General features: G+C 35.7%; 1 protein-coding gene across 4 annotated transcripts in view; it reads right to left on the bottom strand.

Annotated features, from left to right (window-relative positions):
* Nucleotides 1–1,623: 1,623 nt before the first annotated feature.
* Nucleotides 1,624–24,951, bottom strand: part of OPA1 (OPA1 mitochondrial dynamin like GTPase) — an 85,190-nt gene continuing 61,862 nt past the window's right edge. For all 4 annotated transcript variants that reach the window (XM_036102059.2, XM_078067898.1, XM_078067899.1 and 1 more), the window contains 2 exons: nt 4,934–5,001; nt 1,624–2,776 (listed from right to left, as the gene is read on the bottom strand). In XM_036102059.2, the coding sequence (XP_035957952.2) occupies nt 4,937–5,001 (65 nt within the window). In that variant the 3' untranslated portion in view covers nt 1,624–2,776; nt 4,934–4,936. The remainder of the gene's footprint in view (nt 2,777–4,933; nt 5,002–24,951) is intronic.

Consider the following 24,951-nt stretch of genomic DNA (forward strand, 5'->3'; position numbering starts at 1 on the left):
CTGAAACTCTAGCAAACACCAGCTAAGAGAACTGAGATAAAAAGCACTGTTTTGATCCCTTTTACTGGAAACCTAAAATACCATATTTCTTTCTGCAGATAAATACATCTGAAATAAATAAATATAAAATTATTAACTAGTTAAGGAAATTACCTTTTAAGCCTCCACTCTGAATCTTATCATCATATGTAAACTTCCCAAATTATACGGTTAGGAAGTACCACTCTCTGCAATGTTCCCTACTCATTTTTACACTATTCATTTGCATTTGGAGGCCAAATTATTTGTGGGAAGGAGTCCATTGGAGTAAAGCCTGAAAAAGGGGGGTAATACAAAGAGGAGAGAATATAATTAAGCTCCTAAGAAAGGAGGATTGCTCCACCTATAGCTACCGCTCTGCTGACTGAACTGTGAAGCAGCAAGAACGGCTTGTTTCCTATTGTGCACTGCCTATGAATACGGAGTTTTAAAATTGATACCTTGACCAAGTCAATTTTGGATATAATCTATTTACAGTTGTTCAGCCTTCCATACAGGGCTTTGTTCACTCTATTCTTTGCAATTTCTGCCATGCAAAACAAATGATTCCTGGTCGAGTTAGAACTTAACTCCTATACATTGAATTTCTGAAGTGATTGGTTTAACTTTGAATCATTTGTAATTTTTGAACTACAGACACAACACACAGGGTTTACTGTTGAGAATCCGAATTTTATTTTTCCTTTTAATAACATGTGCATCAACCTAACTTCCAAGAAAAAAAAAAAAAAGGCATGCTTAGAATGAGCTCAGCTAAAAAGGAAAAAAAAAAAAATATATATGTAGCCCATAAAAGAAAGAAGTCATATTACTGTGGGGGACGAGGGGGTGTCCGGACTCTTAGATGGATTTTTAATCACATTAATTTGTATCATCTATTTGTATGTTTAAATTACAAATACTGATCTCAAAATGAAGACACCCCATCCCCGTTTCTTAAATTTATACAAAGAGATGTGAAAAAAGTACTGACTTAACATTAGCCTTTTGCTTGGGAAAAATCTATAGAAATACAGCTGAAGGTATTTTTTCCTATCCATAGCACATATAAATAAACGTGGTCCTATTTCTTTAGAAATAGATTTATAGTTGTAAAGTGGCTGTGTTTTACAACTACAAAAATATTAATAATTGCATGGTGCCTGCTTCAGTGAGGAGTTATCACCAAGCAGCACTGGTTAGAGGGAGTTAACCACTGAGGTCATCTCCAAACTCAGCACAGAACATGGAGCGGGGCTCTCTACTCCCTTTCTGTTCACCCACCAGCCCTAGAGCTGAAAGACACGTGAAATGTTCTTGACTCTCATCTACCAAATAACAATGTAGACTGCTACTGGCTGTGTAAAACAGGATCTACCTTTCTTATCAAACAGTATAAAACAAATATTTACAGAATTCTCAATTTCTGAAATACTCTGTGATATCCTTCCAACTTTGTATATTAAGTGTCCTCAGATCTTGAGAGAAATCACAATGAAGGCTATATTGATGCTAAATTAAAAAAAAAAAAAGTGGGGTGGCAAGGGAACTGTTACCAAAACATAATTCTAAAAAAGCTGAAAATTAAGTAAACTATAAAATAAAAACTGTCACACAGTGGGCATTTTTATTAGAATAATAAAGGTTCAATGAAATGGCAACAAAGCAGAGATAAATGAGAAAGACAATTTAAGTCAAAAATGGCATATTTCTTTGCTTTAAAGTCCGTCAGCCAGTAAAGAAGTATTTGTATGAAACACATGAAAATGCTGTGAAGGTACAATAACTGAACTGCAATGAATCAAATTTTATGTTTTTCTTTACACGTTCAGCTAAGAGGGAGATAGCCAACATTATTCTGTTGAAGTAATTTCTATTTAAAATAGTCTTATGACAGAAGGCCTTTTCCTGAAGCCCACCTGAAGTGCTTGACAACAGTCTCAATGAAATTAGTCAACCGATTATTCTTTGTCTTCCTTACCCTGTGTCACAACCCAGTAGCTCTGTCAACAGGTTAAAAAAACCCACGGTTAACAGAAAACCCGGCTTACCTATACAAAATAAATGAATTTCAAATGGGTACAGAAAGGACAAAATGGTCAACGGAAGCACACAGGGAAGCTGCTGCCGACTTGGCTTCTAAGACAGCCCTCTCAGCTGGCAATGAAGGGTAAGACCTCTTCCACTGGATGTACCCGGATTGTTGTAATCCGAATTCACCTGTTTGAGGCGCTCTTCTGTTAGCTAGTCCTCTTTCACATGATAAATGTAAACTCAATTTTCATAATCAGATAGCTACTGCATATAGAACATTACAGATACAGACAACAACTTAGCGGGTTACCATCATCTTATATACAACTGATAGCTTTTCACAACATCTAGCATTTTTTCCCCAGAAAAAAACTGACACTACATCAGCTAATGAATTAGTTGAACGCGTGCCACCACAAATGAGACAAGCAGGAGAGCAAGTTTCTTATCTTCAAGGACTGAATCTAACGGCCACACCACTTGTATTATTTCACTTTGTCACTTCAATACAATAAAATAGGATTTTAATGCCATTTCCACTGTTCTTGCATTTGAAAGGCAACTGATGGTTAAAGTGCCTTGAACACGCATAAATTATTTTTATCCCATGACTTTATTTTATGTTTAGAAAGGTGGAACAGCAGAAGGAAAAAAGGCAGGACAAGAGACTCTGGAGTTTTTTTCTTCACATGTATGCAGAGGTGATTATATTATGAGTAGGATTCTGCAAAAATAAACATATTTGATAAATTAAGGTATGAGGAGACAAATGCAAAATTTCTAAACTTTATTACTGCATGATCATAAAAATATTGAAGTTTAACTGCCTGTCTGCTAGTTGTATTAAATTCAAAATATCACCTACTGTAACAACAGAATAATTTTATTAACATGATGTGTGAATCAAAAAATACTGTAATTAATTTTTATGGAAAAAATTTAAAAACATATTAAAGTCGATCAGCAGAAGGAATCTGTGTATGACTGTGTTGGGTATAAACATCTTCAGCAATTATCAGAATGAATTACTTAAAACTACCAGGCTGAGGAATCCATACATGTTAAAACTATCATTAAGAAACTATTCCTTAAAGTTCCTGGTAACTTTTATAAAATGGTCAGAATGAAGCAAGGCTACTACCATTTTGCCACATTTATTCTTTTCATTGGATTTGCAGGGTACAAAACAGAATTACTAACAGTTCACAGGGTTATAAATCCCAAGGGTTGGGAAGGGCCGTAGAGATTAAAGACAAGTAAGGAACAAAGAAAGTTGGGATGGTTTCCTCATAGACAAATATCATCACAACTTAGCTCTTGGGACTGCCCTGGACTCCACTTGAGACAGACACTCTGGCAGGAAAAGGCATGCTTCCAGTAGCAATGGTAATACTAAGATGTCACACTGACCCGCTTAGGGAAGTGACACTCACCATTATGTAAAACACTGGCTGGCTTTAGGCTTCCTCATTTCATTAAAGACAGAAATGCAGCTTATGTTTTTAATGGGTTTCTGTGATTTTCATGAATTTCCTCCCCCGCCATCACCCCAAACCACATTTATAAACAAAAATTTCAAGAGAACTTCGGTGCTGAAGAGGAGAATCTTCATATCAAAAAGGCTCTCCAAATGTTTATTTCTAACATTAACTATTGAGTAATTATGATGAGGAAGATATAACAACCTTAATGACTTTAAAAGAAAATTTTCATACACTGAAGTTGTATAAAACATTTATGAACACAGACACTTAAAAACAATGAATTATTTTTGGATTGTGTTCAAGATGATTGATATTTAGTTTCTAGATACATTTTGTATACATCCATATATACATCTGTCTTAACTTCAGGGAGAGACACAGAACAAAGTAACAAAGCATTACTGGAAAGCTTTCTAACTCCTCCCTCCCTCATTCATTGCTGGGATGCTGTTCTGAGTGATAATGGTCTGAGCTGTGCTTCCTTTTCTAGCTTGCTTTCTCAAACATACTGTCCCTCCAGTAGAGGAAAATAGGTAGTTTGGTTAAAGGGCCTTTTCTGAAATGAATGCAGCAGCTAGGGAGGGAATCTCTTACTTTTCTATTCCTTCCAGTTCTGACTGTGTTGCAGGCTGCCTACCGGGCAAGGCTCACAGATAAAGTGATTAATTAAATATTTTAAATACACGATAATGTCTTAATTATAGCATTTTCCCTTTCTCAACTTTTTCAATAAAAGCAAAAGACTTACTAATTATAATTCTTTAGCAATAATTAGCAGGTTACTAAGCTACTAAGGCAAGTCTTTATACATGTAATACTTTATCTGGAACATACTTCCAATGCCAGACTATAAAATTAGACAAGAGTCCACACATTCAGAAGAGTACTACATACTAAGGCTATCTGAGTAATTTTAAACAGGGGAAATATTTTTAAACATAAGAGAATAAGATTAAGAACAACTGTTAGGATTACCAGTCAAGCCAAATAAATGCTTTGCAACTTAACATACATATAATTATCAATTAAATGTGAACAATGAGGAATAAAATGAGAGCTAGAGTTCAATTCTTTACATGCAGAAAACTTGCGAGCCATATGCATATTATGAAATAGCTTAGCTTTGTTTACCTTTGTTCTGTTCAAAATGAGTTCTAGAGGATATTTTTAGTTCAGCCAGAAGACAAGTATTCAAAAGGAACATTACACATATGAAATGTAGAATTAGTTTCAGAGATCCCTGCCATTAAAATTATTTAATTACACTAAAATTGTTATTAAGGAACAAGCAGGATATAGTCAAGTACAATGATGAACTATAATAATAAGTTAAAAAATATAAATTTTGCATCTAGTCAGTACCAACGCAGTAAGAGGACTTTTACTTAACTTATTACCATTTATTTCTCCTGATGAAGAGCTTCAATAAAAGCATCAAGTTTTTCTTGAATTTCTCTAACTTTCTCTGCAGAGATAAAAAGACAATAAATTAGTTAAAAGTGAATTTATTTTTCAAAGGCGACACAAATCTTAGAAGATAATTATCCAATATATGGTCTGGGATACTCTATTTGGGAAAAGGGAAAAAAATTCCTTTAGCACCCCATACCCCCTTATGTCCAGAAAAGGTTAAATTGGACTGTAGTAGTAGTTCTTAACAATTTTTTGGAAAGGGAAGGAGTGTGGGATTTGTGACAGACCCCTTTCAGAATGCAGTAAGAGTTATGGAATCTTACACAGAAAAATGTATGTATAGATACATATGTAATTGCATATAGAATTTTAAGGAGTTCTCAGGTTCTCTGGAGTCCAACCAAGGACTCAGTTAGCAATATCTGGAACAGAAGAAAATATAAAATAAAATAATGAAACCATTTTTAAAAATTAAAAGAGAATACAGGTGAGCATTTAACAGGCCTTAGACTGGAAAATGATTTTTTAGGATAAACGGGAAATACAAAGGATAAGATTACCAGTATGACCACATTAAAATGTACATTTTATATGTCAAAACAGATAAAAGAAATTGTAGGAAATACTTGCAACAAACATGAAAAGGGCAAAACACTTCAAAAATACATAGAAAAAACGTACTTTTCTAGCTATAAATGAATAAAGTTTAAAAACACTATAGGAACTGAAGACAGACTTACATTATTTTATTTGATTTTAGATTTTCATGTTTATAGGCTTCCAAATAAAATCTGTAACTTCTCTCAGAGATATAAAGATTTCCTTCACAAATATAAACTAGTCACAGTACATGTCAATCTCCAAATGTTAAAAAAATGGACGTTGTGATTTATTCTACTTCACTGCTAACTTAATTATGCAACTCCCCCTTTAAAATATAGCTTGTGGTAAGCACAGTAACAAATATTTTTGTCCTTTTAACACAATTCTACATATTAGTGGGAATTATCAATTACAGTGAAGTGGTTCAAAACTATCGATCTAGAGGCAAAACTGTAAAGCATTCTGCATTATATCTATAGAAAAATCATTATAATATTCAACATGTGTTATCTTTTAAAAAAATATTTATTTATTTACTTATTTTAGAGAAAGAGTGCTTTCAAGTGGGAGGCGGGGCAAAGGGAGAGAATCTCAAGCAGACGGTGCTGAGCATGGAGCCTGATGCGGGGATCATCTCATGATCATGACCTGAGCTGAAACTTCAGGTTTCAGACACCCAAGTGACTGAGCCACCCAAGCACCCCAACATTTGTATCTTTTATATTTAAAAATAAATAATCTGCAATTGAAGACATAGTATTTCTATCAGTGAGACAGCAGTTTTGATGAATAGCCAATGAAAGGAAGACCTGTCCTCTTCACGAATTCTTACTAACATTGCAGGAACTCAACAAAGCCTACATGGCTGCATATCAAGAATATGTCTTCATCTTTTTTTGCCAGTAATTTAACACTCCTACCTCTTCGTATGACTCTGAGACTAACACAAAATCTATAGGGAAAAAAAAAAAGTGTATTGTTTTAATCAAACTATTTACTGAGCAAACATGAGAATAGTTATCGCAGAGATGGCAATAATTCCTTATATGTGAAAGTAAACTAGAGAAACCAGAAACAATAATCCCAACCCATCTCTTAGAAGTTTAGTCTGTACTTTTTGATAGTCAGTACTATTTGTAAAAGAAAAGTCAAACCAAAAATATACATCCTTTCTCAAAATAAGGTCATATTCTTATTTTTAAAATTAATTCATTTGTTGCTTAGAAATAGCTTCACCTATTTTCTTCAGTGGGTATTTACAGAGTTCCACATAGTGCAGTTCATCAGCTGAAGAATTTTTTTAAAAAAAGGGAGATTAGGAGAAAAGGAGTTTTCTAAGTTGTCTCACAGAATTTTGGAAATGAACAGGGTTTTTAAAAAATCATCTGGTTTAAACAGCACAACACATGGAAATCTAAAACAGGTGTTTAAAGCCTTGGCAGCTCCTCTAAACATTTCACTGTGAACTATTTCTACTTGGGAAAGCTGTACTGTGTAAGAGGAAATCTGATTCTATTTGCTCCATGATCTGCGTACAATCAGGCAGCTGCAGGGCCAGCTCTATCCATCCTTTTGCCCTGTCCCTGACCTTCATCCTCAGCTGGACAGACGACCTGTGAGCGGGTGGTACAGTAGTATCACTCACAGGAGACTGTTCAGAGCAAGGTCTATTTGTATTGAAAGAGACCAAGGGCCACTCTTTTTTTATTTTTTTAATATTTATTTATTTATTTTTATTAACATATAATTATTTGTTTCAGGGGCACGGGTCTGTGATTCATCACTCTAACACAATTCACAGCGCTCACCAGAGCACATACCCTCCCCAATGTCCACCACCCAGCCACCTCATCCCTCCCACCCCCTCCATTCCAGCAACCCTCAGTTTATTTCCTGAGATTAAGAGTCTCTTATGGTTTATCTCCCTCTCCGGTTTCATCTTGTTTCATTTTTCCCTCCCATCCCCTATGATCCTCTGTCTTGTTTCTCAAATTCTTCATATGAGTGAGATCATATGATAATTGTCTTTCTCTGATTCACTTATTTTGCTTAGCATAGTATCCTCTAGTTCCATCCATGTTGTGACAAATGGCAAGATTTCATTTCTTTGATGGCTGCATAATATTCCATTGTATATTTATACCACATCTTCTTTATCCATTCATCTGTTGAGGGATATCCAGGCTCTACTTTGGCTATCGTGGACACTGCTGCTGTAAACATCGGGGTGCAGGTGCCCCTTCGGATCCCTACATTTGTATCTTTGGGGTACATAACCAGTAGTGCAATTGCTGGGTCGCAGGGTAGCTCTATTTTCACCTTTTCGAGGACCCTCCATACTGCTTTCCAGAGTGGCTGCACCACCCTGCACTCCCACCAACAGTGTAGGAGGGTGTCTAACTGTGAAGTCTGAATCAAACTCAAATTCTTCTAAAATTAGAGACACGCAATGTTTTTTTCCAAATGAAAGTAAAAAGACTTACCTAATTGATAACAAAACCACAGAATAAAATTGCCAAATTTCCCTTTCAAAAAGTTGTTTTTTTACAAATTTTATAATTGGAGCATCAAGACACCGTGACACTATACTCTGAAACCTCAAGAATGACACAAAGGGTATTTGAGTAAGTAATTAGGAAGTAATGGGGATAGATGAGAAGAGAGGAGGGGGTGGAGGTAAACATTAAAAGAAAAAAGAATAGTTGTGATAAACATATCCTTTTTACACTAACTTTAAAAATTCACTTCTGTGTTTGTTCCTTCATTTTCTACAGTGCACTTAATGGAGTGACATGGGGACAGAGATGCTATCCTGCCTTTGAGAAGAACTCCTTGATCACCTCCTACCTACCTCATTATAAGTCTATGAAGTGTCTACTATATTTGGGATGATTTTAAATCCCACATTTCACTTGGTCCTCATACGACCAAAAGTGTCACTGCCAAAGATGAGGATATTAAGCCCGGAGAGTTCGCTTTGTGACATCCCTCTGATCAGAAACATACTAGATCTGCTACAGACTCTAAATGGTGAGAAAACCAATGCTATTATTTCAAGTGTATTTGTTTTAAGTTTTACCTTTTATGTGAAGTAAGACACACTGTGGTAAAAGTTAGGGAATGGACTAGTTACCAAGCATGTTCCCAAGTAGTTCTGTGCCTAGGAATGACTAAAAAACATATAATAAATATTATTACCTCTTGAGGAGACTAGATCTACACACATTTGAAGAAATCCTTGGAAAACAATACAAAAGTATGAAACTGGACAAAAAAAGTTCAGCATCTTCAGTGTCTACAATATCAGACTCAATATACATGCTCAATAAATACTTGACAGGTGGTAAGCGAAGTTCCCAAAAATAGAGCACAGAAAATAAAGGCTGTAGGTTATTAAGAAGGAAAGTATCACTTGACAGGCTTCCTGGGTGTTAAGCCAATGACGCAGAGGGCAGACGCCAGGAGCACAAGAACTACAGCCAGCCTGGGAACAGGAGGCAGGGTACATACACACTGACAATGAAGGTCAAGGAAAGCTGGTGGGTCACCTGAACCACATAAGCAACACAGAACAGAGAATACTCGGATCCAACAATACAATACCGGTGGAAAGAGAAACTTCCATTTAATTATTTCACTTTATTAAGAAGACTAAACTATGCTGACTGTGCACGCGCACACACACATACATACACACAAACACAGAGCTTTAGAAAGTAGACTGATTTCATTCTTTGCAAAGAAGCTATATTACAAATAATAAACAGCATTATTTCTTATATTTGAATTCATTCATTTTAAATTCTAAGTTTTCAGCACTTCTTATATACAAACTATGCCATCTAACTGCACCCAGGAAATAGTTATCCATAAAAATAAGGTTAAGTGTTAGCAACTAAAACTTTCTACTTTCTGATCCTTTCAAATTAATGTCCCAGTATTAGTGTTTTCAAATTCTAAGATCTTACTGTATTTAACTATTTAGAAATTACTTTCCCACGGAAATGTGTGTACAGATTAGCATGGCTAATTACAAAACAAACTCCTTTTTCTATTAAATATCTGCACTAAATATTTATAGCTAGAGAATTCTTATAAAATTTCAGATTAACTTGATAAATTAAACCAACTCAGGAAGGGATTAACAAACCGCTATTTCTGTTTGAACTGCTATTTCGGTTCTGAAATAGGCAATTCTACATGTAGTGAATACGGAGTCTACTTTCCATTTACCCAATGTTTACTTAAAAGATGAACTATTTCAAACATCAATTCATTGTGCTTCTTGATTGAGTCATGAATATTCCCATAATCCCCACCTCATAAACCGTCCGTCTCAGTGAATGAAGTTCCTTCTCTTTTTTCTTTTCTTCAGATGACCTGACACCCATTCATGTTTTGGGTCTCTTTATCTCCACATGAAATGATACTGCTACTCTCAATTTCTTTTTGAATCTTCTGATACTTGCTCAAAAAGTCTCAAATATAGACTAATCTGTAATTAGGTTTTGAATACACTGTGAATACCAAAAGGCCAGACCTGGGAGAAGGTTCACTTCAGTGGTTAATAACAGTTTAGAATAGGAACAAAGAATCACACACAAAACACTACCACATGCGCTGAAATAAATCTTTTACAACTTGAGGTTTTTAAAGAAAGCACAAAGAAACAAACTGTAAACTTACTAATACAGTGTACTTTAAGCAAACCACACATCCAAAGATTAAAACGTACCTTAACAGAACTGTTTTATAACATGCTGCATACATACTTTGTACCAAGCTTGAGGACACCTTGTAGGTGAGATTCTGCTATAAAAAAGCTGTTCACTAAAGGAACAGTTCTTAACATGTAATATATGTTGCTCCTAAAAAGGTTTGCTTTTTATCAGACAATTATACTATAAGTGCTCTTTAGAAGTTCAGTATTTAGAGGAATTATCTAGAGAACAGGGAAACAAGGAAAAAAACAAATGAAAAAGGTAACAAGAGACCAGATTTAAAGTTCTTAAAGGTATAGTCAAAACAGATTTAGCACAAGAAAAAATGTGCACCTTTTACAGTCGAGAGGAAAAACCAAAGAGATAGTCAAAGGTGTATAGCTAAATCTAATACTTATCTTCTGAATCTTGGCACTGTAGTTTTTTTTCCCTACAAACAGGCATGACTATTTTTAAACAGTCATTAATGAAGACGAACAGAATACTTCTGCTTGTTACAGAAAAAGGAGGCATTATTTCCTATGTTCTGGAAAGCTGTTTGAGACTGATATAGTAATTTCAAAGCTGGGTGGGGTCCCTGACTTCTAGGGGTCCGCTAAAGGTGGTAATAGAGTTGTCTGGGTTATTTCCATTGTCTCAAAAGTTCAAATGGAAATCTTTGGCCAGAATTACATCTACTCTCAGAACAATTATTATTTAGGCAGATAGAAGATATAATTGTAACTCCATGTTTCTTTCTTTTTTTTTTTTAAAGATTTTATTTATTTATTTGTCAGAGAGAGAGAGAGAGAGCACAGGCAGAGGGAAAGAGAAGCAGGCTCCCCACTGAGCAGGGAGCCCGACACGGGGCTCGATCCCAGGACCCCGAGGTTTCTTATGAAAAATATATTACTGTAGACAGATCTTCCAAAACACAGGACTTCACAGGAGTATACAATGAAAGGAGTGTTTGATGACAACAAATGTTAGAAACCCCTGGACTAACACCCCTAATAATCAATGAAGTAGTAATTTTTTTGGTTTTTATAAAGATGAGAACATAATGGATTAAAAGCTATATAACAGCGTGGTCAGGAGAAACAAGGCTTCTAGCCCTGGCTTTGCCTTTAACTTCATGATCACAGTCATGTCACAGCCCCAGTTTCTTTATCTATAATATGAAGGAATCTATCCAGAAGAGTTCAAAGCCTGTATTGCTTTAAAACTTAGGACTGAAATTTACTATTCTAACTGATCATATGTTTTAACTGCATCCTTTTTAAACTTAATTGTCTTGTTTGTGCCTTAATATTTTAATTTATTTGATATTAAGCTCTGAGTAAAAATTCAACTGCAAATGACAGTATTACTCTCACAGGGCTACATAATTTTAGAAACATCAGTTTTATACTGTTGTTTTTTTTCCCCCAGGAATCAGTGTGGGACTGCTTGCATGAATTATCTACATACAAAAAAGTGTCATTTAATATCACTTGGCCTAGCACAGAACTTGCTACGCAATAGATGCCTATGAATATTCATTTACTGTTGAGTAATCTACTTAACCAAAACATGAATCAAACACTAAAGATGACTATTTTAAAAATTTGCTGCAATCAGACCCACAAAACAATCTGATTTAGAAAGAAAGCTGCCTTAAGAAAGTCTATGAGATAAACTGCAACTTAGGTCTGGTGAATATATAAATAAATTCAGCTTTCCTTCTCTTTCTCTTTTTCTTTCTTTTTAAAAACTCTTAACTGTAAGCATTTCTACCAGGCTCTTTTGGCCAATATAACCAAAACATCCTAAAACACTTTCATGATATATTAAAGCTAATTCTCCAAAAGACTTCAGTATGAATGAACACAGAGTAGCCTTACCCTCAGGTCTTTCACTTTTTTTTTTTTTTTTAAAGATTTTATTTATTTATTTGACAGAGAGAGAATGAGAGACAGAGAGCATGAGAGGGAGGAGGGTCAGAGGGAGAAGCAGACTCCCTGCCGAGCAGGGAGCCCGATGCGGGACTCGATCCAGGGACTCCAGGATCATGACCTGAGCCGAAGGCAGTCGCTTAACCAACTGAGCCACCCAGGCGCCCCTGGTCTTTCACTTTTATAAGCAGATGGCAATTGTAATGTCATCTCAGCTAACTATTAATGCTTATGGATCTGCCCTTAATTAATAGAGTAGCTCCATTCCAGGTGTTTGTCATTGTCAATGAGTATAAAACCTTGAACTTTCTGCCACCTGATTATTACAAGGCTCAGCTGAAAAAAGAAATCATATGCATGGAAGACTGTATGGGGGATACTAGATATTAGATACTACGGAAGTTCATCTTTAGATAAGTCAAATAGCTATGTATCTGGACTGCAATTTATGTTATTAGCCTACATTGAGCTGAAACCAAGTTAAGAGCCCCATGAAATTCATGATTATCTGTAGTCATTTGATTTACTCTATCTTATATTATAAATCAGTGTTCTGTCTGTGAGGATGGATGAAATTTCCCTCAGGCGTTGTATACCAGGAACACCTATGCTTCCACTAAGCAACTGCTCTGTCCGACAGTCACCAGCAATGCCACGTAATCAACTTCGCTTTCCATTTTGCATCAGCTGTCTAGGAAACTCAGAGCTAAATTTGTAGGTTACCTGCAAAACAGAAGAACCCCTGAGCAAGCATTTTGAGGGGTACCAATCTTATCCCAAGTTTCACATTATTTCACCTGCCTTACCTTTCTCTTTCCTTTCACCCAACTTTCCACTTAAGCACTTTTACATTTTGTACAGGATAGATCTTTGCAAACTGCCTCAAACCCTTTTTGAAATAGGGCAGGGAATAAATAAACAAGCTAAAATACTAGTTCATAGAAGATGTACCATGAGGTGGCTGATTCATACAACACACTATAAAACTTGAAAAGTGGTCTTTTTTTGCTGGTAATGTTTTTAAAATCAGTATTTTAAAAACATTTTGGGGAGACAATATTTGTCCTATTAACCTTCTCTAAGTAATTTCTGCATGGGAGAAAAAAATATTTTTATTTCTGCCCAATGCTTGGAAAATCCAATGATATAAATATGGATACTTAAAGCATTTCTTTTTAGCAATCAAAGAAAAAATAATAAATTTTTATGGGACTCATGATTGTCTTTAAAATGTAAAAGTTAAACTCTAGCATAAGATTAATAATCATCTGTGAATTATTTTATTCTGTATCCAGTACATAAAACAGTCCATATTAATTACATCTATCAAATCAAATTATGGTGAAGAAAATCTTTAAAAGTTATTTTATATACTAAGTCATTAATGATACATTGCTTTATTTGCCCCCCAAAAAGTTTAAATAAATACACTATTTCAAAATGAATACATTCCTTTCATCTCCACAGAAAAATCTAAACATCAAAATAATTTCTAAACTATGGTTTAGGTAATTAATTGAGAAGGCTAAAAAATCTTTAGCATAATGACCAGTAAAATATTTGGTCCCAATCAATTAAGAAAGTTTGAAAATAATCCATTTTTTTTTTTCTATTTTCCTCTTCTTCTTTAAAGTATATTTTATTCTGAATTTTGTTAGAAGGAAAGTTGAAACATTTTAAGAAAAGGAAAACCACCCAGGCAGCCCTTAAAGAGACAGGACATCATTTATCACCTGCAAAGACAGATTTATAAGAAGAGGGCCCCTTCTGTTCCTTTAAGACTGCAAAACAGATGGGAAGTGAATGGACAGTCAATGGGACAAGAAAACACATGGGAGGTGCTGCTGTATGTATGTTCCCAGCATAAGAAAGAGGTCAAGATTGTAACTGCATGACTGGGTCCTGGAAAGGGTCTTTCTTCAAGCTGTTACAAAGACAAACGCTGTTCCTCATCCTGCTGTCAAACTGTTATAAATATTGGTTTGTCAAAAGACCTTCAGTGCTGAAGCTTTAAAAAGGAGGCGTAACAGATGAATGAGTCACAAGAAATGATTCTTAAACAGTCAGCTCTTTAATGTAATTTTTAAAAGTAAAAGAAAATATGAGAATAGAGACTGTAATTCTGATTTATGAACCTAACCAAAAGTTTATGAAAAAAATATGGAACTAAAAATTGCAGGTTTTAATAAAGTTATGAATTAAGTGAGATGAAAAACAAAAATGAAATACAATGATACTTCTTAACTAAGATGCTGCACTAGGACAAAGGATTATTATTAAACTTATCACGAGAAGAGCTAAGAGGAATTCATGTTTTATTAGGCTGATTCTGTAAGTTTTCAGTTATTTCTCACTACGACCCTGTAAACAGGTATCATTGTTGATGTTGATTCCAGAAGTCAGAATAAGACTCAAAGAAATGAAAATAACTTCAGAATTAGTTTTACATATTCATTAATTCAGAAAGTCACCTTTACATTTTGTCACAATTTCTTATTACCTACAGAAAAGGAAAATCACAAAATTGAAATAGCAATACAGAATACACAGATTTATAAACCTGTATATTTATCTTTTTTGAAGAATGAAACCAGTACATATGTCTTTAGAAGACAAATTCATTGTTCTAGATTCTTAATAATTAGTTTAGGAGAGTAGGCTCAGAAACTAGCACATTGAAAGTAATATAAAAAAGGAAGCCAAATTATATGAATTTGATCACCCACAAGCACAAACCCAAAGACTAAAGATGAGCAGATCCCAAAACAAATCTAAAAAGACACTATCTCTAACACATGTTGTTAGCCCCAGCTTTGCCATAAATATTTATGCAACTAGCTAAATTGTTTCCCTCAATGATCATTAATTTCCCCATCCAAACGACGGGGGACAATACCTTACAAGCCTCTTATGCCTTTACAAGGCAAACATGGACAAATATAACACTCTCTGTAAAGCGCAAAGCTCTATACAAATGTCAGAGACAGTTGTAGAGCTCCAAGCAGGATTTGGATCCCAAAGTACCAAATGCTGCAGTTACATGGGAATAGATACTTTCTATTCCTTAATGCTCACCTAGCTCACTGCTTTCCCTTGATTGTCAGCAATCTTGGAAAAAACAAATTTGGCAGAAGTGAGAATAAAAGATTACAAAGTTAAGAGAGTGGATGGTTAAAGTGGAGGTAGCAGGCAAACATTCGAAGGTTCTTCTGGATAAGAAAGTCAAGATCAAGGCAGAGTGCACGGAAGAATCAATCCAATGGTTTTAAGATGGGGATGACGTGAACATCTTTGGAGAAAGGACAAACATAATGCAGGCATAAGCACACACAGGAAGTGCCAGCGTCCTGGATACAGGTGGGGATTAACTTTCAAAGCAGAGTGATTTTCTGTGTATGTTTTGCTACAATATAGCCTTTGGAATACCTGACCTATTTAAAGTAACTAGTACCATATGAAGAAAAAGAGGAGAAATTTAGCTTACTCTGATAAATGAGAGACCAGAAATAGGAGCAATGGCAACGAAGTGAAGACTGGTAGTATAAGAGAAAGCCAAGCTAAGATCTCCTCATGAAAAATGTGTTCCAGAAATGCCCAGAAATTATGTCCCTAAGACCACATTAAAATTTTTGCTAGAATACAATGTTACAGTTGGTTATCTCTGGATAGTGGCAATTGTTTTAAAAAATTCTGCTATCTCTAGTTTCTAATTTTCTTTTCAAAGACTATTTATTTGACAGAGAGAGAGGGCAAGCACAAGCAGGGGGAGCAGCAGGGGGAGTGGTAGAGGGAGAGGGAGAAGTAGGATCCCCACTGAGCAGGAGCCTGATGTGGGGTCGAAAGGCAGATGCTTAACAGACTGAGCCACCCAGGCGCCCATTATTATCTAATTTTCCACAATGCATATATATGTACTAGTTCTGTGATAATAAGAGGGATTAAAACAAACACCTGAAATACTGGTAGTGTACTTGGTGGAGACAGGTAGTATGTACCTATGACTCAGAGAATGAAGTGGTGCCTCAAGGAGACTAAACAAGCGAGGTTAGAAAGACTTGAATTCCTTCACCCAGGAAACAGACCTAACTGAAGGGAATAAAAAAACCAGCAAACTCGTTTCTACAATGCACAATACTAAGAAGAGATGAAACAGCTGTTCTAAGAGAAATGAAAGTGGACTATTTTCATATGTAGTAGGTAACAATGAAGCAGGGAAAATCTATTCTCTTGCATGGGTTGCATGAGCTTGAAAACTTCACCAGTTTAAGAAAGATTTCAATTCATTTACAGATGACAGATCCACAGTTGGCATTTACTGGAAATCAGAAGAATTCAAAGTGAATCCCAACCACTAACGAAGACCCCATGATGAGCAATTACCGTCTAGTCCCATGAAATGTCTCTTGTCATCACAATCACCAAGAAATTATTTGGGAAAATATTCGGTCACTTTTAAGACTGATTATATCATGAATTACCTTTGTCATTTCTATGAATACAATAATTAAGAATATGAAATTTCTAAGGTAATTCTGCATTATGCTTATTTGGGAAAAGAGAGTTTAGAAATGTATAAAATAGTAAACAGTTAAAATTTCTTTTGCCTTTAACTCCCCTCTCCAACTACCCTGAGAACCCTACTTCATAGAGGTTACCAGTTCAGTGTGTACCAATTCATCCTCCATGACCATTCCTTTTAAAAATATTTATTCATATCCTGCTTAATTTTATTTAACATAGTGTTCCACAGGCCGGTAGACTGTTTTATGATTAGATTTGGTTTTCAATGACTAGATTTCGTTTTTTTCCATCTTAGCAAGGGAGAGAATACATAAAACAATTAAAAAACAAAACAAAATTTAATCCGAACTTTAAAGATGTTACTTCATTCTAGTACCTTCTTAGTAGCTCGGGCAAAAAATTTGAATTTCTAGCTGAAAATATGCACACTGGCCCTTTTATACATAACAATATACACATAAACACGTATCACAACATGTAAATAAAACCTACTTCAAAATGATAAACAAAGACCTTTCTTTATTCTTTTTTTTTTTTTTTAAAGATTTTTTATTTATTTATTTGAGAGAGAGAGAATAAGAGAGAGAGCACATGAGAGGGGGGAGGGTCAGAGGGAGAAGCAGACTCCCCGCTGAGCAGGGAGCCCGATGCGGGACTCGATCCAGGGACTCCAGGATCATGACCTGAGCCGAAGGCAGTCGCTTAACCAACTGAGCCACCCAGGCGCCCCGACCTTTCTTTATTCTTACTTTAAATAAGTTAAAATGTGAGTTTAAGGCAAAAAGAATATACTTGCTAATAAGACACTGAATACCAGTAGCCTGTATAAGATTACAAAGAAGTAAATACCATTTTAATCTTTACCAATTTACCAATATCCTCAATGTTGCCTTTAAAAGATAGACTTAGGCCATGAAAAATGTGCTTGATTCTAAATGCCCCATTTTGAGTCTGGATTTTCTCATCAATAACCTGGAAAGCACACCTCAGGCTCGTCACATGGAATTCTGTGTGTAAATAACTACTTCTCTAACACAGAGGACTCTCCCTGAGGATTACTTTATTCTCTGTGCGGCCTTTCTCTCTTTTTTTCTCTCTCACTGCAACACAAAGCAGAGTCTACTTCACCTATGCAGACTCAAGGTAAAAATAATCCTTCACTATCTTCCTTAGTTTGTCAATTTCACCTGACTATAAAAAATACTATTTCACAAAGGCAAAATGTAAAATTCAACTGCTTTTACCCTGAACAGATGCCTTAAAGACCTCAAACACTGGTAACACAAAACAGAAAGAAGTTTATCTTATTCTGTATCAACAAGAGAAACATTCCAATCTTTCCATTTTTTAAAATATACTAATTTCTACTAATAACCATTCCAAAAAGTACACAAAGATATTAAAAGTACACAAAAATATTAAAGAGAATGAAAATAATTCCAATCAACTTAAAAGTGCCTAACAAACATAAAAAGTTATTAAACTGTTTTGGTAAATTGGATGGATTGGCAATTAGGAAATCACTGGGGACCTACTAGAAGAAAGTGGTTTCATTAGGAATGAAAGCCATATCACAAGATGTCAGCAAGGGAGTGGGTTGGTGGAGACAGGGGCCAACGTAGCAGATGCAAGCTGTTCTACAAAAGAAATGATATGGTAGGGGCGCCTGGGTGGCTCAGTTGGTTAAGCAACTGCCTTCGGCTCAGGTCATGATTCTGGAGTCCCGGGATTGAGTCCCACATCGGGCTCCCTGCTCGGCAGGGAGTCTGCTTCTCCCTCTGACCCTCTCATGCTCTCTCTATCTCATTCTCTCTCTCAAATAAATAAATAAAATCTTTAAAAAAAAAAAAAAAAAAAAAAAAAGAAATGATATGGTAGCTTTCTGGCATGACAGAGTGTTAGAAAGGTTCCTTACGATAAGAGTTAGCATCCTTCTTCCTCTTTTTTAAGCCAGGAGGTGGAGGACGCTAATAAAGAGTCTGTATTAAAAGGTCATGATTAAATAGTCATTGAACACATACAGTATATACCATACAAGATATGGTGAATTTATGAAAGAACCAAATCACTTTAGCAGAAAAGATGAATCAAAATAGACATGAAATTTTTTTTAAAGATTTGAGAGAGAGAGTGCGTGCACAAGCGGGGGAGGGGCACAGGGAGAAGCAGACTCCCTGCCGAGCAGGGAGCCAGATGCGGGACTCAATCCCAGGACCCTGGGATCATGACCTGAGCTGAAGGCAGGCGCTTAACCGACAGAGCCACGCAGGCAGCCCCCCAATTTTTCTTTCTTAAACTGGTTATTTTAGTTGATCTACAGTTGCCTACAGTGGGAAGTCTGCCTTCTGCTCAATTAAACCACACTGGCAGTACCTCAGTAAGGTATTCAATCACTGGAGGAAGGTAAGTAAGTAGGGAGAAGGAAAAGTCCTGGTTGAGCAAGTGATAATAGTCTGGATGGAAGTAGGCACAGTGAGAGACATAAAAAACAGACAAAGGGAAAAGACTGCTTAGAAATGTGCTAGAAGCAAGGAGAGATGAGAAAACAGTACCGAGGTCTTACAAGTATTGGCCAAAAAGAAATGTAGTAACAGTAGTCAGATATAAGTGAAATTACAGGGGTTACAGTCCTTATACTTTGTGTTTTCTCTCCAGGGCACCTTACTCTATCCTCCGTGATTGTGCCTTTAAAAAAAAAAAAAAAAAATCCTCTCTGGGCCTTTGTATCTAGAATTCTACAATTCAATGCCACTCATTCCTTTTTCAAATCTCTTAAAAATTCATTTTCTTTGGTTACATCAACAGACACAAAGTGAATATGCTACTACAGATAGAGTTCAAATAACTTACCAAATTTTCAACAGTCACACGGTTTCTAAGACTCTACTAAAAGAAGATGTATGTCAATTTTATCCCAATTAATAAAACGACAATTTTTAATTGCTGTGAATAGGAAGAATTCTCTAGAGTATGGACTTGGGGGCAGGAGAGTGGGTAGCGGTGGTGCCCAGCAAAAATCCCCTATGGAGACTTGTTAAAATTTGCATGCCAGAGCCCTACCCCTAGATAAATAGTTTTATTTTTTTTATTTTTTTTTAAAGATTTTTATTTATTTATTTATTTGAGAGAGAGAAACAGCATGAGAGGGGAGAGGGTCAGAGGGAGAAGCAGGCTTCCCGCTGAGCCGGGAGCCCGATGTGGGACTCGATCCCAGGACTCTGGGACCATGACCTGAGCCGAAGGCAGTCGCTCAACCAACTGAGCCACCCAGGCGCCCAGAAAAATAGTTTTAAATATGAGTTCCCTTTTCTATAATTTTAAGTTCCAGATTCTGAGTATAATAATCATTTTTTACGATAATTTTCAGCCTCACACTACTTCATGGCCACTATTTTCATCCATAATGGCCCTTCAAAGATATGGCAGGTATGGAAGAAGTTTAGGAATGTGGAGTAACCAACTGAAATTAAATTTGAGAGTATCCCGTTAGTCTTCCTTTCTAAATAAGGAACAACAAAATCATTCTGGCTGAGGGTTCCATCTAGATATGTTCTAACTACTTTTTACTCAAGTTTTAACATGGCATGAAGATACATTTTTAACTATCCTATAAATTAGAATTATGCTTTATTTATTTAAAGTCACTGGTCTTTTTTTTTAAGATTTATTTATTTTAGAGAGAGAGCGAGTGTGCACACACATGGGGGGGGAGGGGCAGAGGAAAAGGAAGAGAGAATCTCCTAGAGCAGACTCCCCGCTGAGTGCAGAGCCCAATGTAAGGGCTTGATCCCAGGACCCTGAGATCATGACCTGAGCTGAAATTAAGTCAGCTGCTTAACTGACTGAGACACTCAGGCACCCTTAGAATTGTTTTAGATCTAATAAAAAATCTTAAAAAAATTTTTAATTGAAGTATAGTTGACACACAATGTTACATTAGTTTCAGGTGTATAACACAGTGATTCGACAAGTCTGTTCTTCTATGCTCACCACAAGTGTAGCTACCATCTGTCACCATACAACGCTATTATAATACCATTGACTCTATTCCCTATGCTGTACCAATAAAGGATCTTTTTAAATTTGAGCAGCTATGGTGCATTTCTCTTCCAATTTTAGCTTTTAAAATGGCAGTACTGGTTCATTCTAACGTCATGCCCTTTATATCACCATAATTTCAAAAATACACTAGGAACAAAGTTTTCATTCTAAGAATGATTTCTGTTAGTGAATATCTGGTAGCTCAGAGAAAAATAAAATTTCCATCTAAGCTTTTAAAGTCAAAACTGAATCTCACACACACTAAGATACAAAGCTGGTAACTGCTCCTTTCTAATTATCAAGAGAAAGCACAGGATGGATTATAAGAGGAGACTGGGAAAGTGAAGAGACCCAAAGACAAGCCCCACCAGCACTGTATACCCCCAAGAGAAACAAACTTTAAGTTTTAAGAAACAACTGCTGGCTGTCTGGGAGATGCCCAGGCATCAACCAATAAAGCACAGTCAACAGAGGCGAGAGGCCGAGCACGCTGCTGTGACTCCTACTCTCCAATCCCCGGGCTCCAGTGAAAGGCCAGCTGTTGCCACCTGGTGCAGGGAGTCAGCAGAGCAAATTAACTGCAGGAGAAAAAGGCCGCGGATACTGGAAAACTCCAACTGGCTAGGCTCTATAGGCTATACTATTTTAAACATTGGGGACATCAAACTGTATCATTAAAATAAAATAAGCCTATGCAATGACAGCCCAAGTAAAGGAGTTTATCACTGTTTCACATTTCACTAGTAAACAAGAACGGAAATATGAAGTTAACTAATTTTTACCGAAGCACATCTTCAATTCATATAAAGTACAAGAGGCAGGAAGCAATACACTGAAGCCTATTATCACAGATTTCAATACTCCCAGTGCAAAACTCCCCACCGCCCCTCAACTTAGAGTAATAGTCTTTATGCTCAAGTAAAGATTCTCTATCTGTTCCAACTGGATCTTAAGACTTTAAGCATAAACACATCACACTGAAAAGCTGTGTCTCAATTTTGGGCAACTTACATACTACTTAATTAACTATGGTGGAATTTGATAGAGTATAATTTGAGACAAGTTTAAGTCATAAATTAACTTCTTCAATCAGGTCAGTGGCTTGCTTTACACTTTAGTGTTCCCTTATCCAGATATTCTATCAAAGTTTTCATATCATTTGGGAGTTTAAATATTAAATCACTAATGTGTATGTTTTTCTGACCCACTCTGTAAAGGACACTGTTAACTATAACCTTCCAAATGTAAAGGACCATATTTTGTGTAATTATATTTTTCAAAGGCTTGAGTTTTGTTCTCAAATTAGTTTGGCAGAGTAGTTAAAAGACCTGAACGCAAATCCTGGCTTTACCACTTACTACCTATGTGTTTCTAGGCTTCCATTTCTTTATCTATAAAATAAGAAAAATGACTACCTATGAGAATGCATATAAGGCACACACACTAACATCAGGCACAGGGAACGTATCCAAATATTAATTCATATTCGTAAACAGTTTCAAGTTCTAATACAAAAATGAAAAGAAATAGATTATAAAATAAGAAGGGAAGACTGTAGATCTTAGAGATCTAAATGATTTGTAATGCCCCTTTAATTCCTGGATATCAATGTGATTCTCTGATTATGTACACAGACAATGAAAAGTAATTTGGGCTTTAGTGAACAAAAATTGAGAAAGAAATCTAAGCTCTATATCCCAAGCAATTGATAATAAAGGTCCAAAACTCACAATAACCTAGTTAACAACTGACACAACATTCATATAACAAATAATAAAAGAATTCCATGCTGTTTTGCTGGACTTCAGTTTAGCAACATTACAGCAATTGTTACCAGCGCCCAAATACTCCATTTCCAGGGTGGGACAGAGAATAAATTCCAAAATGTCTGTGAGATGTTAGCATTGTCATTTGTTTCATATGATGACAATCATAAAACAGATTTTATAAATCATAAAACAGTGCATTATGGAAAAACTTTGAATTGAGCTATATACCATACCAATCTTCCCCTCTTCAAAGAAAGCATTTAAAAATATAGTCTGTTTCAATAAATATACTAAAAACATTATTACAAATTATACTGGGAATCCAAATAGATTTTATCTAAGTGGACATTGTATTTATCTATAAAAAAATCCTTTAAAATAAAATTTGCTATAAAGTCAAAAGAATTTCATCAAGGTCATGGCATATTTCAACACTAAATAGTTCTAAGTGTAATTAGATGCTGCACATAAGGAATTTAGGTGGAAAGATGAGCTATGCAGGACGTGGGGCACCTGGCTGGCTCAGCCGGTAGAGCATGCGACTCTTGATCTCAGGGTCATGAGTTCGAGCCCCACATTGGACGTGGAGCCTACTTAAAAAAAAAAAAAAAAACAAACAAACATCTAGGAGGTAACTCAGCCTCAACATATTCAGAAATCATATTTTTTAAAATTCTCATTTTCTCTAAATTATTTTCATATGACTATGATCCATTTACATAAACAAATCCAGTTATAAAAACAAAATTAAACCATTTTTTACCTTTTTTAATGTAAAAATAATTTCAGATATGGAGAAAAGTTGTAAGAACACTACAAAGAATATATTTTTCCTGAATAATTTACTGTAATTACATCTCATAAACCCCAAATATTGTATTGTGTACTAGCTACAAATACAGATATCTTCCTAAATAATCCCACTTTTACAATCAAAATTTAAAAATTAACACTGATATATCACTACCATGTAACACCCCATTCAACTTTTACCAATTGTCCCATTAATGTCCTGTACAGCAACAAAATTAGGTTCAGGGTCACACACTGCATTTTGTTTTCATGTTCTTTAGTCTCCTTCGACCTGAAATACTTCCTCACTATTTTCTTGTTTCTCATGATCTTGATACATTTGAAGATTACAGGCCAGTTATTCTGTAGACTGTGCCTCAATCTGGGTTTGTCTGATTTATCTTCATGATTGGATTTAAGGTACACATCCTTTGGTAAAAATATCCAAGAAGTGATGCTGGGCATTTTTTCACTGCCATTCTACAAGGTGGCACACAGTTCTAATTTCACCATTACTGATAATATTAACTTTGACAGCTTGATTAAGGTGGTTATTGCCAGGCTTCTTCATTGTAAAGTTACTCTTTTTTCTTTTTTAATTATTTTGTGTGGAGATACTTTGTGTGATTATACAAATATCCCATTCCTCATCACTGATTTTGTTCATTTATATAACTATTTTATTCAGTGGGTTACAACTTGTACTTGTCATTATTTATTTTGATACCTCAATTGTCCTAGTTTGGCCAGCTGGAGCCTTTTAAAGCTGGCTTTTGCACCTTGCTGACATGTCCCCTTCATCCTTCAAATACTTCCTTATTTTGTCATCTTAGGATGCTCCAGGTTCATCTTTCTTGCTCCAGCTATGGAATCCACCACCTCTCCAAAGAGTCCTGTTTCCTATGTATGACTTCTCTTCTTGAGACTAGAAGGGGGTAGGCTCTTGTTTCATTTCTTTGACCTTCCTAACTCAGGACAATCAGTTGATGAATCTCCAAAGTAAAGTGGTGAAAGGATTTAAAATCGAGCAAGTTTAATAAGATTGGCAAAAAATATGATGCACCAAACTTTCCCAAACTCCACAATACTCTACCCCTGTACTATTTTGAAATTGTAGTAAAAGCTCTTTTGACTGTTTCCCTTTCTCTAAATTCCATCTACACACGATATTCTAGTTGAATATGCTATATACTAAAAACTTTGATCCAAGTAATACAGTAGTTACTGTTAAAACTTTGAAAGTTTTCTGGCTAAAAGAATCCATGACCATATTCCCAAGTGTTACACTAAAGATAAACAGTATAGAAAAGGTACTCCCAAGAGTCTTTTCCAACTAATAGACAACGTCATGGCTCATCTCCTCCTTTAGTGTGAACGATGAAGCTGAGTCACTGGTGAAACACTTGCTTCCAAGGACGTTATTTGGTACATTAAAATGACCATAATTTTATATGTACAAAAACAGTAAATCATTTCAAGGGAGTCATAGAGTACTTTCTCAGGAAAACGAGCAGGATAACGTAAGACTTGGCTTGACAGTGCACAAATCTGTGTTAGCAATTCACTTTCTTGAAATAATCAAATTGGGACTGGAAAGTAATGGGGGTTATATAAGGCTCTCTTACAAAACATGAGAAAAGAC

This window comes from Halichoerus grypus, chromosome 1 (genome assembly GCF_964656455.1).
Source record: "Halichoerus grypus chromosome 1, mHalGry1.hap1.1, whole genome shotgun sequence".
Taxonomy (NCBI): Eukaryota; Metazoa; Chordata; class Mammalia; order Carnivora; family Phocidae; genus Halichoerus; species Halichoerus grypus.